The sequence below is a fragment of the Choloepus didactylus genome, chromosome 1 (genome assembly GCF_015220235.1).
Source record: "Choloepus didactylus isolate mChoDid1 chromosome 1, mChoDid1.pri, whole genome shotgun sequence".
In the NCBI taxonomy this organism is placed as follows: domain Eukaryota; kingdom Metazoa; phylum Chordata; class Mammalia; order Pilosa; family Megalonychidae; genus Choloepus; species Choloepus didactylus.
This window is the reverse complement of record NC_051307.1, coordinates 194071884-194088015: the sequence shown is the minus strand read 5'-3', so window position 1 is coordinate 194088015 and position 16132 is coordinate 194071884. Positions and strand designations below refer to the sequence as shown.

At 37.9% G+C, this 16132-nt stretch overlaps 1 protein-coding gene across 4 annotated transcripts in view; it reads left to right on the top strand.

The window, feature by feature from the left end:
- Window positions 1-16132, top strand: part of ULK4 (unc-51 like kinase 4) — a 703242-nt gene that overhangs the window by 208654 nt on the left and 478456 nt on the right. For all 4 annotated transcript variants that reach the window (XM_037847819.1, XM_037847826.1, XM_037847812.1 and 1 more), the window contains exons 23-27: window positions 763-896; window positions 2329-2450; window positions 2628-2684; window positions 14255-14306; window positions 14407-14501. In XM_037847819.1, coding sequence (XP_037703747.1) covers window positions 763-896; window positions 2329-2450; window positions 2628-2684; window positions 14255-14306; window positions 14407-14501 — 460 coding nt within the window. The remainder of the gene's footprint in view (window positions 1-762; window positions 897-2328; window positions 2451-2627; window positions 2685-14254; window positions 14307-14406; window positions 14502-16132) is intronic.

The window sequence follows — 16132 nt, the reverse complement described above, 5'->3', positions numbered from 1 at the left end:
ACTCATTGTTCTTCAGGGAGTTGAGAGGAATGGGAACCTGGAAAAATAACTGTTGGTCCAGCAAAGAGGAGAATGTATGGGGGAGGCCTACAACTTTGCAGCAACACTCTAACTATCTAGGGTTGTGGTCCTGGGTGTTCTCCATTTCTGGGTTGGAAACTGTTGGATCAGAGATTGATGTTTAATGAATGCCTGTGATTCTTTTTAAAAGGCAGAAATCATAAAACTAGTGGACAAAGGAACATTGTGAAATCCAGATGTTTAGTGTCTGCTATCTATATAGCCCAGTGTTACTGTGAAACTTTTTTATTTGCATTTATGTACACAGCTTACTGAAAGAACTAGATTTCTTGTGAATTGCCTGAGGTTCCAAGGAAGTTAATTACTATTGACCAACAAAAGTCATCTTCTGCAGTCAGCTTGTGGTCCCACTTCGATCTTTGAACACCGAAGCCCTCTTCTGTACAGAAGCCTGTGTTTGCCTTTTGTCTGTGGTTGGAGAATGTTGTCTCTTTTCATTGGCTAAAGGCAAATGAAATCAGGGCATTGTTTTGTAGTATGTTGGCGGAGAGATTCAAAGTTGCCTTATTTCCTTTCTGCATAAGGCAAAAATTGACTGTGCTTGACAGGCTGCTACAAATCTAAATGTCACCATGATACGGACTGTGCCCTCTGGCAACACTTGCCTTCGTGGCATTAGTGGTAAGACACTATCAATTATTTTATCATGAGAGGTAATCTTTTGTGCTTTCCCACATGTAGACTGGTGATGTACATCGAGAGAGACAGCAGAAAGACCACTGCAGGCAAGGAGCAGCAAAGCAGCAGTGAATACCTGTCCAAATGTCTGGACCTCCTCATCCATCACATTGTGCAGGAGCTGCCGGGAGTCCTGGGTAAATGGGGGTCTCGTCCTCAGGCCCCACTGCTACCTCCCTTTCTGTGACTTAGCCTTAGGCGTCACTGAGTTTTTATTCTTACTTTTCTGTTATTGCAGGCAAGTGCATAACATTTTTTCTTGGCCTTGCAGTTTCAAGATTTAAGTTTGTCTTTTCTGTTTGTATAATTATTTCCCATCAAAGTAATGATTGAGATCAAGAGCAGATTACAGGCTATTTGAAGGTATTTGTGGTAAACTGGCAATTTTGGGAAATAAACCAAAAGGGAAGTGTTTTAATTGTTTACAATTGGCCTTACACTGGTGTTTTGGGTAATTTTTCTCAAAATACCTTCCTGCCTAATCCTGAAGGAAACTGTTTTCTTTTCAAGTTGGAACCAAATTTTATTTATTGTAAAAGGAATTTTAAAACAGATAGGCATTAACATTTAATGCTAAAGAATTTTGATATGACATTAAAGTTTGAAAATTTTCTTTAGTTTGCAAAATTATCTTCAAGATAAAAATATCTAAAACTGATTTGTAGATGATGTTTATTACAGTTTAAAAAATGCCTTATTGCATTATTGTTTGCAGAAAATAAATCTAAGGAATGTGTACATTTGCTTTAAATCCCATTCCATGCTTTTCCAGCAGATGTAGCTATAAACCAGAAATGTTTAAAGTATTAAATTTGATCCAAGGCATTTAGCAAAATATTTAGACTCAGAAATTTGGAATAATAAATCAAAGTAATGAAAATATATTCCTGGTAGATTGACAATAGCTTTTTGCTCTTCTTTAGTACTTTGGGAGAGTTAATACTTTTTTTTTTTTTTTTTCTTGCCTTTTAATGACTGAAAATAGAGCATTTCAAAATTTATTTTGGATTTTAACCATTTATTTTATCTCCAAAATCTTGTCCCATTGGTAAGTGACTTCTTTATTACCAGACTGTGTTTTAGGATATGGTGATAAGACTCTGATGTCCACAAAGCAAGTTTTATTCCTAATGAAGCCATTCAATGAGAAGTTTTAGGACTTGATGTCTTTTTATTTCCACCCTATTCTAATTTTTTAAAAGTTGTGAGCTATATAATTTTTATAATAACCGTTTCCATTTACAGAAGTAGTAAGCATTGAAGTTTGGTTGAAATTTGGAAGATACAGGGGAAAACCCCACCAGTCTACTCTAACAGTTTGTGAATTCTGTTTTAGATTTCTAGGTGAGAATTGGTTGATAATGTTGATGTAGAAACTCACATTCTATCCCCAGAGGCCACAACTGTCTGTTCTAACTTCAGTGTGGGTTAAATGCCCCAGATCCTACCCACTACTTGTATTTGGAGATTAATGACATCAGCAATCCCATTAGTATTTGGGCAATGACCAGTGGGGTACCCAGGTATTTGTGGTCTTTCACCTCTGTGCCTGCGCTGATGTGTTCACAGGTGACATTCTGAATGCCTTGGCTAACGTTTCCGGTCGTAAACATCCATCAACAGTTCAGGTGAAGCAGCTGAAGATGTATCTCCCCCTGATGCCTATAGTGCTTCACCTTGTAATGTCTCAGGTACTGTTTTGCTGGGGAAAAAAATAATACAGATGTGGCTCCTTTCCTTGTAAACTGGAGCTCAGAAAAGTCTACAGAGTCAAAACATTTCTTTTTTTTTTTTTTTTTTTGCTTTTTGTTAAACCAACAGTATACATGCCTTTCAGGATTTAATCTGTGGAAACTCTCATCATACAGGTGTTTCGACCTCAAATTGTAACCGAGGAGTTCCTTTTCAGTTATGGAACTATTCTTGTAAGTAATACTGAATTTTTCATGTTCCTAATAAAATTGTGGCTGTCTCTACTGTTTGTCGAATTTGGTGTCAGAATGAGGTAATTTAAAATTCCTAGTGGTATTTATTTGTCTCTAGGGAAGTGACCTTTTTATATTTTTATCTGTTGATTGTAATAAAATTTGACATTTGGAGGAAAATACGTTCTCTTCTGATAATGTATTTCTTCAGAGACAGCCCCAAGCAGAGTAAATAAGTCCATGGGAGTGTGCTCATAGATTTTGGTATTAAACATCATGAAAAAATATAAATAATAAAATGGTTGAAGATGGACTGCTAAGATAATGTGATATGTTATCATCATTATTTACTTTAGCTTACATTATCCAGTCATGTGCAGTATCTTTTTTTTTTTTTTGATGGCATATTTCTGAGTCAGGTTCAATTCAATTTTTTCTTTAATTTAATTTTGGTGATATGGGTAACAGTGGAAAACAAATCATTGTACTATCTTTCACTTCAATCTTTGCTCGCAAAAAATAGTCTTTTTATTCAGATTGTGATTCATGAATTGTGATATCTTTTCCCTTTGCTGGGAATACATACAGAGTAGGTAGTTGAAAAAATGGCAAATTATACAAAAGGGAAAGCTAACGTGTGTGTCATGCTGCATCTCCAGTCCTACTTTGATATTAATAATAAATACTGATCTAGGGTTTCAAAAATGACATAGGGGTTTCTATCTAAAATGAAGAACACATCTCAATTGTATTGTTAGTTTGGAATGGAAAAACAATTGCCGTATACAACTGAGAATATGGTTTTCTAGAAGGTTCCCTATAGGGTGAAGTGTGAGGTTTTAAAGTATAAATGTTAAGTGTAGGCCACTGATTGTTAGGAAGCAGTGTGATCAGACAGTGCAGTAGGGATCCTTTTGCATTCAATTTCAAATCTTTATTTTTCTAGCACCTTGAATCCTGAATTCTAGAAAATATATTATTTTGGTAGTACATTCATGAATCTGCAAGTTATTAGAAATTAATGTACTGCTTTCTTTAGTTCATTTTTTTCTGCTTTTAAATACGCATGGGCATCATCTGTGGGCATAATTACAATTATGACTGTAATTAGTCATGCCGAGGACTATAAATCTGCATTTATAATTCTATTGCATTGACATATTGGTGCCTGAAAAGAGTCATTTTGCCTTTGCAGCCCAATTTGGAATATTTTGGCACAGGGTTTGATTGTTTGGGGATAAGTATAATTGTCCTTTCTTGTTATAACTTTTTTCTTATGAGCCTCGCCTTTCTCTGCCTCTGTTTACTGAGTATCCTTTAGGTTTCCAAGGTAACTCTGAGTGTCCCCAACATAGAAATCTTTATGGACTTTAAGGCGGAAGCTTGTCTGCTCCTGGCAGTGCCATCCTGAGGACAGTCTCCTCGCCTTCTCCAGGAATGGGCGTGCTCCTTGGGGGAGGGGTGTGTTCTGTCGGCTCTTCTCCGTGTAGGCACTTTTAGGGAGTTAGAAAATAACCAGCCTGGTTCAGAGGTCATTATGGTGTATTGAAAAAAGCCTTTAGCAGTTTTTTCCTTGATAATATCAGCCAAGTGGAGGAAGTTTAGGCAAATCAAAGGAAGAAGGTCTTTGGCTCTCCTCAGGCAGTTTTCCTAGTTTGAATCATGACCAGTTCCCAGAATTCTTCCTCTTTTTTCTTATCCAATTTGTTATTTGGCATTATCCGTGTGTTCGCCTTTCTGAAACTCAATGTTGATGGCACTAGGAACTAGGAAAGGAGGGAATTACCGACTAATATTCAGGACCTGGAGTTAGTTATCCACAGAGTTCTTGCGTCCTTTAGTGTGAACTGTGGAGAGTTGGATGTTGCTTCTCTAAGTTGATTTGTAATCTCTCCAGGAGATGCCAAAAATATTATTCAAGTCACTGTGCCCTAGTGAGACCAGGAGGCACTGTCAGCTCACCCAGTTCCTATGGCCCCTTAGAAATTTACAGTACAGATTAGTATATTAAAACTTCTAGAGTTTTCTTGCTTTAAAAGAATTCTTTTTAATTTTGTTTAGACAGAGCTTTGCTAAACTTACCGGGATGGAGGGAAGGAAGCTCTCCAGAACATGAATTTGTCGCACTGTCCTGAGCACAGTGTAGCTTCTGTCCTGATGGCATGAGGGAGCAGGCCATTCACTTTTACAGACTTAGCATTGTGCTTTGAAAGTCTCATTGGTCATCTGGAGATGAGTGTTATTTTAAAATACATTTGGGAACTTACCTGGTAGACTAGCTACTGTGTTATGCCAGGTATGTTGTCCTTTTATATTTTAAAAATATGCTTTAATTTGAGGTATTTGGGCCTGGTCCACCTCCAATAGCTGTATCCTATAGCAGCAAGCTCCTGCCAAGAATTTCTTGGGCCTGCTGCTAAAGCAGCTCTTAAAGAGTTGTTGGTCTGCATCGGGGTGGGTGGGGAGCCGAGATGAGGTTGGTGTGTTCTCCATCTATCAGAAGGGTTGTAAGTTGCAGGCTGGAGGGAGGCTGGAACTGTGCTCCCATTGGCTTCAGTTTTCACAGTGGTGGCACGCCTTGGTTTCCCTGTACACCTGTAGATGTCTTTTCTTTCTTCTTCTTCTTCTTTTTTTTTTTTTTGTAGAATATTCAGGATACTTTTTATATTTGGGGGTATGGAGCATAGTAATTAACTTTTTTTAAAAATTCAATTTTATTGAGATTGTTCACATAACATACAATCATTCAAAGTGTACAATCAGTTGTTCCGGTACCATTATATAGTTATGCATTCATCCCACAATTAATATTTTTTTCAATTTTTAGAACATTTTCATTACTCCAGAAAATAAATAAAAATGAAAAAGAAAACTCAAATCCTCCCATACCCCTAAACCACCCCTGCTCCATTATTGATTCATAGTATTGGTATAGTACATTTGTTGATGAAAGAATGTCAGAATACTACTAACTGTAGTACATAGTTTGCAATAGGTGTATTTTGTCCCTATATACCCCTCTATTATTAACTTCTAGTTATATTGTCATACATTTGTTCTAGTTCATGAAAGAGATTTCTAATATTTATGCAGTTAATCACGGACATTGTCCACCATAAGGTTCACTGTTTTATACATTCCCATAATTTAACCTCCATCCTTCCTTCTGGTGACATACATGACCCCAAGCTTCCCCTTCCCACCACATTCATACACCGTTCGGCACTGTTAGTTATTCTAGTAATAACATGTTACCGTCACCTCTGTCCATTTTCAAACACTTAAGTTCAACCTAGTTAAACATTCTGCTCATGATAAGCAACCACTCCCCATTCTTTAGCCTTGTTCTATATCCTGGTAACATATATTTCATGTCTGTGAGTTTACATATTATAATTAGTTCATATCAGTGAGACCATACAATATTTTCCCTTTTGTGTCTTATTTCACTCAATATAATGCCCTTAAGTTTTCTTCATCACCCCATTTTTTTAAGATGGTTTTGTTCACCCACCATACTTTCCATCGTAAGTAAACAATCAGTAGTTCCCTGTATAATCACGTATTTATGCATTCACCACCATCACCACCGTCTATATAAAGACATCTCCATTTCTTCCACAAAGCAGGAGGAAGAGTCAAAGAAGGTAGACAAAAGAAAAAGAAAGAAAAAAAATGACAGCTAAAAAGCAACAAAAGGAAAGATAGAATTGAAATATAATAAAAGAGTCAGACAATATCACCAATGCCAGGAGTCCCATACCTTTCCCTTATATCCCCCTCTTATAAGTATTTAGCTTTGGTATATTGCCTTTGTTACATTAAAGGAAGCATAATACACTCTTTCTGTTAACTATAGTCTCTAGTTTGCATTGAGTGTATTTTTTCCCCAATACCATCCCATTTTTAACACCTTGCAAAGCTGACATTCATTTGTTCTCCCTCATGTAAAAATTTATTTGTATATTTTATCACAATTGTTGAGCACTCTAGATTTTACTAAGGTATACAGTCCCAGTAGTTATTTTCCCTCTTTCCTTCTGGTGTCCCACATGCCACTAACCTTCCTCTTTCAACCATACTCACAGTCATCTTTGTTCAGTGTACTTACATTGCTGTGCTACCATCACCCCAAATTGTGTTCCAAACCTCTCATTCCTGTCTTTTCTTATCTGTCTGTAGTGCCCCCTTTAGTATTTCCTGTAGAGCAGATATCTTGTTCACAAACCCTCTCATTGTCTGTTTCTCAGAGAATATTTTAAACTCTTCCTCATATTTGAAGGGGAGTTTTGTTGGATATAGGATTTTTGATTGGCAGTTGTTCTCTTTCAGTGTCTTAAATATATCACCCCACTTCCTTCTTGCCTCCGTGGTTTCTATTGAGAAATCCGCACATAGTCTTATCAAGCTTCCCTTGTGTGCTGGTTTGAATGTATTATGTCCCCCAAACACCATTATTTTTGATGTAATCTTGTGTGGGCAGACCTATCAGTGTTAATTAGATTGTAATTCTTTGAGGTTTCCATGGAGATGCGCCCCACCCAACTGTGGGTGATGACTCTGATTGGATAATTTCCATGGAGGTGTTGGCCTACCCATTCAGGGTGGGTCTGAATTAAATTACTGGAGCACTATATAAGATCAGATAGAAGGAGGGAGCTTGCTACGCCTGAGAGGGACACTCTGAAGAACGACCAGGAGCTGAGAGAGGAGCTTTAGCTTACAGGGACATTTTGAAGATGGCTGTTGAAAGCAGACTCTTGCTCCAGAGAAGCTTGAGAGAGGACAAATGCTCCAAGAGCAACTGAGAGTGACATTGTGAAGAGTTGCTGCAGCCTAGAGAGGGACGTCCTGAGAGAAAGCCATTTTGAAACCAGAACTTGGAGCAGACACGTGCCACGTGCCTTCCCAGCTAACAGAGATTTTCTGGACACCATTGGCCATCCTCCAGTGAAGGTACCTAATTGCTGATGTGTTACCTTGGACATTTTATGGCCTTAAGACTGACTGTGTAACCAAATAAACCCCCTTTATAAAAGGTGATCTGTTTCTGGTGTTTGCTTTCTGGCAGCATTAGCAAACTAGAACACCTTGTATGTGATGGATCACTTTTCTCTTGCTGCTTTCAGGATTCTCTTTGATGTTTGATAGTCTCATTATTAAGTGTCGTGGCATAGGCCTATTCAGATCTATTCTGTTTGGGGTACACTGTGTTTCTTGGATCTGTAATTTCATGTCTTTCATAAGAGATGGGAAATTTTCATTGATTATTTCCTCTGTTATTGCTGCTGGTCCTTTCCTCTTCTCTTCTTCTGGGACACGCATGACATGTACATTCACTCACTTCATGTTGTCATTCAATTCCCTGAGCCGTTACTCGTATTTTTCCATTCTTTTCCCTATCTGTTCTTTTGTGTGTAGGATTTCAGGTATCTTGTTCTCCAGGTCCTGAGTCTTCTGCCTCTTGAAATCTGCTGTTGTATGTTTCCATTGTGTTTTTCATCTCTTGTTTTGTACCTTTCATTTCCATAGATTCTGCCAGCTGTTTTTTCAAGCTTTCGATTTCTACTTTCTGATCATTCAGTGTTTTCTTTATATCCTTCATCTCTTTTGCCATATCTTTCCTAAAAGTGTTGACTTGGGTTTTTAATTGATTTAGCATATTTGTTTGAAAATCTTTAATTGATTGTTTCATTAAAGTGAAGCAATATCTCAGCTGTATCTCTGTTGAGGTGTAAGTTTGTTCCTTTGGGCCATATCTTTGTTTTTCTTTGTGTAATTTGTAGTTTTCTGTTGTCTAGGCATCTGGTTTCCTTGGTTACACCAGTCAGATTTTCCCAGACCAGAATGGGTTCAGGTCTCAGAATGGGGTTATATGCAGTGTCAGTTTTCTCTGAGGATGTGTCTTAGAAGATTGACAGACTTTCCTGTGAGTCTCTACTGCTGTGCTTTTCCTAACCTGCCCACCAGGTGGTGCCTGTCAGCCTGTCACTCCCCACTGGTGTAAAGAGGTATTGTCCCTTTAATTCTCAGTTTTTGTTGTTTCTGTTTTGACTGTTTTCCCTCAGGCCCTGGGGTCTGAGTTCTGAAGAGAGGGCTGGCACTAGAGCTGAGCCATACCTCCTTCCCCTTAGGGAAGATACAACCCCTCTAGGGAGTTATCTTCTGCACTTGAATTACTCCTTTGTCTCTCTGACTCTAACTCCACCGGTCTGGGTCAGAGCACTGCAAACTGAAAATGGCTGAGACTTTCTCCACTGAGCCACTCAGGTTGAGAGAGAAAACAAGAAAGAAAGCCCCTTTTCAGAGCCAGTCCACAGCTCCCCAGTTTCACCCATTGGTGGCCAGACAGCACCTGGTCTTTTGGGCTCCCTTTCCTGGGACACAGTCTTTTCTTGTTCTCTAAGGTCAGCCATCTCTAAAAGCCTTTGTATTTTTTTTTTTTTTTTTAAAATTTTTTTTTTTTTTTTTCTGTCAGCCCTACCTCCTCTCCAGTGGGAGTGACCTCAGGGTACTTTGCTGCTTGTTAGGGATTTGTCTGTGTTTGTAGCTTGTATTCATCAGTCCACATTTGCTAATTAAAACCCCAGTTGGAGCTAGGTTGAGCTATATTCACTTGCTCTGGGACTGCTGCTTTCTCCCACAGTGAGGTCTCACAGCTCAGTCTACCGTGGCGGGGAGGGGGCTCCCAGCATGGTTCTGAAGTTTTTACTTACAGCTTTTATGCTGAGATCTCAGCCATTCCACCCATTCCAGGTTGGTGTATGATGTGTGTACAGTCACAGTTTTCCCCCAGCAGTTGTACCAGATTATTTACTCATTGTTCCTGGTTATTTATTAGTTGCTCCAGGGGACTAACTAAATTCCACACCTCTCTATGCCACCATCTTGCCTCTCTCCATTAATTAACTTTTGTAAACTTTTCTTCCAAGTAGAATAAAGTTTTGGTCTTATGTTTTAAAGAAATTAGTGTTTGGAAACTTAACCCATTATCAGGCTTTCCAAGGCTTGAGGCAAAAGAGCATCCAGTTGACAATTGCTGTTTTCACTTATTATTGGCAGTGGTAGTGTCTCTATACCCGTCTCTCCATATTTCATCCAGAACATATTTGCGAAAAGGTTATGGGAAAACTCTGTTGAATATCATAATTCTTTTGGGCCTCCATTGAGAAGGACTGAAACAGGAAGTTGCAACATTAAGCAAGTATGTCAGGGAACTCATATTGTGTATTAACCTAATGTTCATTGTGTTTATTGTACCCTTCTAAAAATGCTACTTGATTGATGGACTGAGGAAGAGGACTGACTTTGTTGTGTCTTCTTAAGTTCTGGCCTCAGTTTATGAAAGTGCAATAGTTGCATGGTGATCATATTTTTCTACAAAAAGTCATCGTAATTCAAATTTTCAGTATAAGACAAACAAATATTTGCCATTCATTAATCTCCTTCAAACAATGCCACTTTATCCTTGTTAGTACTGTATAGCCATTCTTAATTTCATATTTTTATGTTTAGGAAATAAGCTTTCCCAGGGCAGGAACTATTTCCCTGCCCTTTTTTCCTCACTTCTCTCCCTGCTCCCCATCCCACTCTTTTTAGAGTACTATGAATGGGCTGGATGATAAAATTCTTCTGATAGATTTTTAATATGAGTGTTATTATGATATCAGTTAATAATCTTTACATAATTGCTTATTGTATATGTGGTACATGTCTTGGGCATTTAAGTCATTATTTTTTAATGCATTTTTAAAATTGTGAACTTCAACATATGTACATAACAGGATAACTTTCAAAGTATGATTCGACAAGTAGTTAGAGTACAAACCTCAAAGAATGTCATAGTTCCACAACTTCAGCTATTTCCATTATTGTAAAACCCAGCATACATACAGAAAGGTATCAACTTTTGATACACAGCTCAACAAGGAGTTACATAGGTAATTTCAAAAATTGCCATGGCTACAGTCTTGGGCATTTAAGTAATTATAAAAAGAAAGAGCACATATCCCTTAGAGATTTATATTATAGGTGGGATGTTGGTTTATTGATAGATTTTTACTTTATTTCAGTAGATTTCAGTTGTAGTAGATGAAGGAATTTTAGAGGGGACACACATACATTTTTAACCATGATACTGTCTACTTATTTGTTGCCACACAACTGTTCTTTTCATGAGTTTTTTCTTTTCTTTTTTTTTAACAAGCCATAAATTCATATAACTAATTTCATTACAGGAGCTTATTTTTAGCTTCTTTGAGGGAGTACTGCATAGAGCGCTGACCTTCCATAAAGGTGCAGTTTCCCTTTTGCCCTCCAGATGGGGCCATTTTCTGCACCATACTCCTCCAGCCAGTGAGCCTAGCAATGAGGTAGCTGTCTGTCCTTCTTGTTCCTCTGCTAAACCCCCCAGCTTTGAAGCTAGTGCCTTCAGAATACGTCTTGTGTTACCTCCAATGCTGTAATCATCTGTAGATTTAGGTCACTGCTCCTCGTTCTTCTAAAGTTTTTAGCACTGTTAATCTCTCCATGCTGCTCTTGTCATCATTCCTGGAGAATTTGATATTCCTGTAAAGGATCCTTCCAACACTTCAGCTTCTCAGCTGCTCCACCTCTTCCCTCTCTATGAGCTTGTCTTTCCGCTCGCTCAGCTGGCTACACCTGTGGCCAGACTCTTGCTTCTCTTTTCAGCAACAACTGTCTGTCTCTTATTTTCAACTCATTTTCTGTGCTCCCAAGTCCAATAGCCCTTCAACTCCTCTGAGACTTAAATCGGCCCTACCCACTTTCTACTCATCATCTGCCCCTCCCTCCCATGGCCCTACTCTCTCAGGGTTCTCTTTACGCCACTTAGAATCCCCGTGTTTCCTTTTACACAGTAGCATCAATCATTGCCTTGTGTATACCCATAGCTCCCTTTCTTTTCTCTTCCTCCACTGTCTTCCTCTGGCAAACCTTAATCCTGGTTAAATTTATTCCTCTACCTACTCTACCCCTGCTTAGAGTAGCTCAGTATGGCTAGAGAGAAACCCAATAAAAACGACTGGTTTCCCTGTAAAATCATGACTGCTTATCTCAAGTGAGCCCTCTCTGCAGACTGGTACCTCTCATTCATTTTCCTGATTTGTGTACTTCCACACCCACCCAAATGAATATTCATATACTTACTTCTCTCCTTGAATCTGCTATGCCTCCTACACCATCCATACCTCACCTGATAACCTCCTGATACACAGAGGACGAGGAAGAAATATATCAAGGGACATTCATATTGGTTAAAGTAATGAAACATTCTGTAGGGATTTTTTTTAAACTAAGTAAGGATGTATAAGGAAGAAAATCAGTTTTTTTTAAAATGCCCATAATTTCATCATCTAGATAACCCTTGTTGACATTAAAAAAAAAAAAAAAGAAGAGGTAATTCATGTTCATGGGTAGAGAATTCCAACAGTGCAGAAAGGCAGAAAATGAAAAGTGAGAGCACACCTCTCATTTCAGCATATTCTCTCCCCAAAGGGAACCACTGCTAGTGCTTTCCTGTGATTTCTTCCTCAAAAATCATTGTTCACACCAACAGCATTTGTATAATATATATATATTCTTTTTAAAAAATTACACAGAAAAGATCATAGGATACACTCTGTTCTGTGCATTCCTTGTTTATTTAGTAATCTATAGACATTTAAGTAGATTTTTGTCAACAAACATCTTTTTTTCTGTGATTTTGTTTTATTCAACATCAAATTCAAATTTATTCGACAAAAATTGTGTGCCCGTTTCACAATTTTGTGAAACAATTTCAACCAAATTATCATGAAATCCTTACATTACCTCTTTTTGTTAGTAACTCTATTTATTCTTTTTTAGTCTTTTTTGTTGGTTTATTCAGAGATTGTAAAAAAGAATACAAGGAAATCAGGCTGTCCTATATTTTCCATTCCCAAAGATCTTGCATTTTCTAGGCTCTCAGATTTTCTTTATATCATGAGAAAAAATTTCTTTAGTTTACAATTTTCTCTTATTTTGTTATTTATTTAAATAATAAAATATGTGCTTGTGTCAGAAAATATGAAAAATTATAGTGAAATATGAAGAAATTAAAATTCCCCTTAACTCCACACGCAGAGACAACCATTGTTAACATATTGTTGTTTCCTTATGGTGTTTTCTATTCAGATTTATGTGTGTATAATGGGACATGTGTATGACATATTCAGATACATACAGTTGAGACTGTGCTGGATGGATGGTGGATAGATAGATTTGCATTCTACCTTTTTCCCCTCAACTTTGAATCATAAGTATTTTTCCTAACCTTTAAATATCCTTTTTTTCACATTAATTACTGCATTCTGTCGCATCGTATGAACTGTATACAGTTTGATATCACTTAAATGAAGTTAAGAAATTCTCCAAACAATATACTATTTATGAACACACCTATATGTGATAAAACTATTAAAAATACAAAGGAAATGATAAATTCATGATAGCGATTATCTCTGGGGCAGAGGCAGGCAGATGGGATAGGGGAAAATATGCAAGGAATTGGTAATATCCTAGTTCTGAACTCAAATGGTAGATTTCAGGGTTTTTAAAAAAATTATGCTTTATAGCATACAATAAATACATAATGTTCTTTTGTGTCTGTTACATGTTTTCTTTTGTATGTGTCAAATATTTTAAGAAAAACCATTGAGCTATAATAGACCCACTTCCCACTCTGGGCTAAATGCTTGCTTATTTATTTATTTATATTGCAGCCTCATCCTGTATTACACTTGCTATTTGTTATATAGAGGACATTATACACGTTTTACTTTGTGAGTGAAGGGCGAGCACCCTGTGGCAGTGTCCCTGCACATCATGGACATGGGCCGCTGACTGTCTCATTCACATCCCGTTCACGGGGCCCCTGCTGTGTCTGGAGGGGCACTGGCTGGGATGGAGGCTTCCCCAGGGCATGCAGGCCATTGTCCAAAACAGGGTCGGGAGTCCTATAAAAGAGGCACAAGCCTAGTGCGTGGGAGCACAGATAAGGGGGTGGGGGTGAAGTAGGGGATCCCTGGGTGGGAATAAAAACAGTGGTGAAATTTGAAGATAGGCCTTGAGAATTAAATTGCTGTGTCCTGATGGCAGATTGTACTCAGGGTAGCTAATAGTGGACCTTCCTTTAAGATGCCATTCTCACCAACTTCCAGGGGAGTGGAGAGGAGGTAAATGAGAGATATTATTGGAAATGGTTGGGTATCGATTAGATTGTCCCCACGTTTCCTGGGTGACCTTTCTGTACTTGTATTACTATTGAATTTATTCCAGCATTAAATCTCCTTCATACTGATTTGTATATTTAAAAATGATTGTAGTGTATAATTTGTGTAGAGTTTTTATTATAATGATTTTAAAATATGATTATAGTGTTTGTTTGTAATATGCGTTTAGGGTTTAAGGCTTTCCTTGACTCATTTCATTAAGAATGACAGATACATGTTTAGGCAAAACAGTAACTGCCTATATTTTACTTTAGAGTTATTTTGAAACATCCATTGAGTAAAATTTTTATTTTACAGAGTCATATTAAATCAGTAGACTCAGGAGAGACTAACATAGATGGAGCCATAGGTGAGTAGACCATGAGGCATGTTATGTTTTTTTGAAGTACTTTGATTTTGTGGTTTAGAACATGTAAATAAACACCTGTAATAATTAACTGTATTCCTAGGAGTGACAGCATCGGAAGAATTTATCAAGATCACGTTGTCAGCTTTTGAAGCAATAATACAGTATCCTTTTTTACTGAAAGACTATCGCTCTACGGTCAGTTCTGGTAGCTTTTGAGAAAAGCACCTTTTTGTTCATTTGGAAATTCTGTATATAAAGAGACCTTGTTTCCAGCTGATTGGTTTATATAGGTTTCCCATGTGAAATAACCATTCAGAAAAGCTGACAGGGTGAACTTAGGAAATGCCTACCCTCCTTGTCGATTTTCTTGGGATTTTTCTCTGTTCATTATTCTCTTTTCCTCCTGGCTTACACCTTTTCTGAGCTTTCCCTTTCTTATTTCTTGCCTGATTATTTGTTGTAACCAATAGCAAAACCTCAATTTGGGCTGTGCAATTCTTAGTTATGGGGGGCTGTCCTGTGCATTGTAGGATATTAAGCAGCATCTCTCATCTCTACCCACTAGATTCCTTAACACCCTTTCCTCCTCTTCCTTCCCCAATTGTGACAACCAAAAATGCCTTCACACTTTGCCAAATGTTGCCTGTGGCGGGGGGGTGGGATGGTAGGATAGGCCAAATTGACCCTGTTGGGAGCCATTGTCTAGTGGGATCCTTTGGCTAGCTGGGTACTGGCCTTATGGGAGAGAAGAAAGGCTGTGGGATGGCATTCCCTTGAGCAGGAAGCCTGGAGAAGAGGGACCAGGTAGGAAGAGACTAGAGCTGCAGGGTACGGAGTAGTATCAGGTTTCCCAAGGGGGTGACTGCTCCTAGAAGCTGCCGTGGAGAAGAGACATGTCCCATCCTTCCGTCCGTGACCCTCCTGGTAGGAAGCATGGATGCTCTGGGAATGGTAAGATGTGTGCCTTGTGCCCATTTAGCACGTTGTCCTCATGTCCTGCCCCATTTAGCATTTGTCCCCAACAAAAGTGACCACTTTTGGGTAATAAATTATATAGGCATCCTAGGCATAACACAGCAGATGTTTTATTAGGAAAATGTTTTACAAATTTCAAACAGCTAACCTACAGGCAAAATTTGAATTTGGTTAGTAATCATTCATGAATTGGGGACTGCCTGTAAAGACGATGAATTGAAGGACTGAATTTCAGAACTAACAACTTTAGTTTAAAAAAGAAATTATGAAATAAAGAAAAATTAATTGACACTTCAGGGTCAGGTAGATACTATTTTAGGACTGAATTCTACAATTTGTTTCCTCACATTCTCTACCCCCTGCCCTCAGCTCTCTTGTGCATCGATTCTTTATTTAAATAGTATCTTCCTTGGCTCATGACGTCTTGGAATTAGAGAGTTGATTTCTGATTTGCTTTTATGTTGTAAAAGATGTAAGATGTTTTAATTTACAAAAATGACAACATGTGATTTATAATGCCAGGAAAGTTAAGTTACGTATCTTGCTTTCTCAACAAGGAATTATTGTTAAAATCCTGTGCAAGTGACTTTTATGCTGGAATTTTAGATGCTGGTTAACATACTTTGTGTTTTTGTGGAACACTATTTAGAAGAATATGCCACTCCCTAAATGTTATATTGTTAAGATCCGAATACTACCACTTACCCATGCTTCAAAAAGGTGGACAATCCACATAAATGTTCTTTTTTTTTCATTTGTTTTTCATAGTCTCTTTGTAATTACAGAGATCCTTATTTCTTTTCCAGTTTTCATTTGTTTACATTTTCATTTTCTTAATATTTTAACAAGAT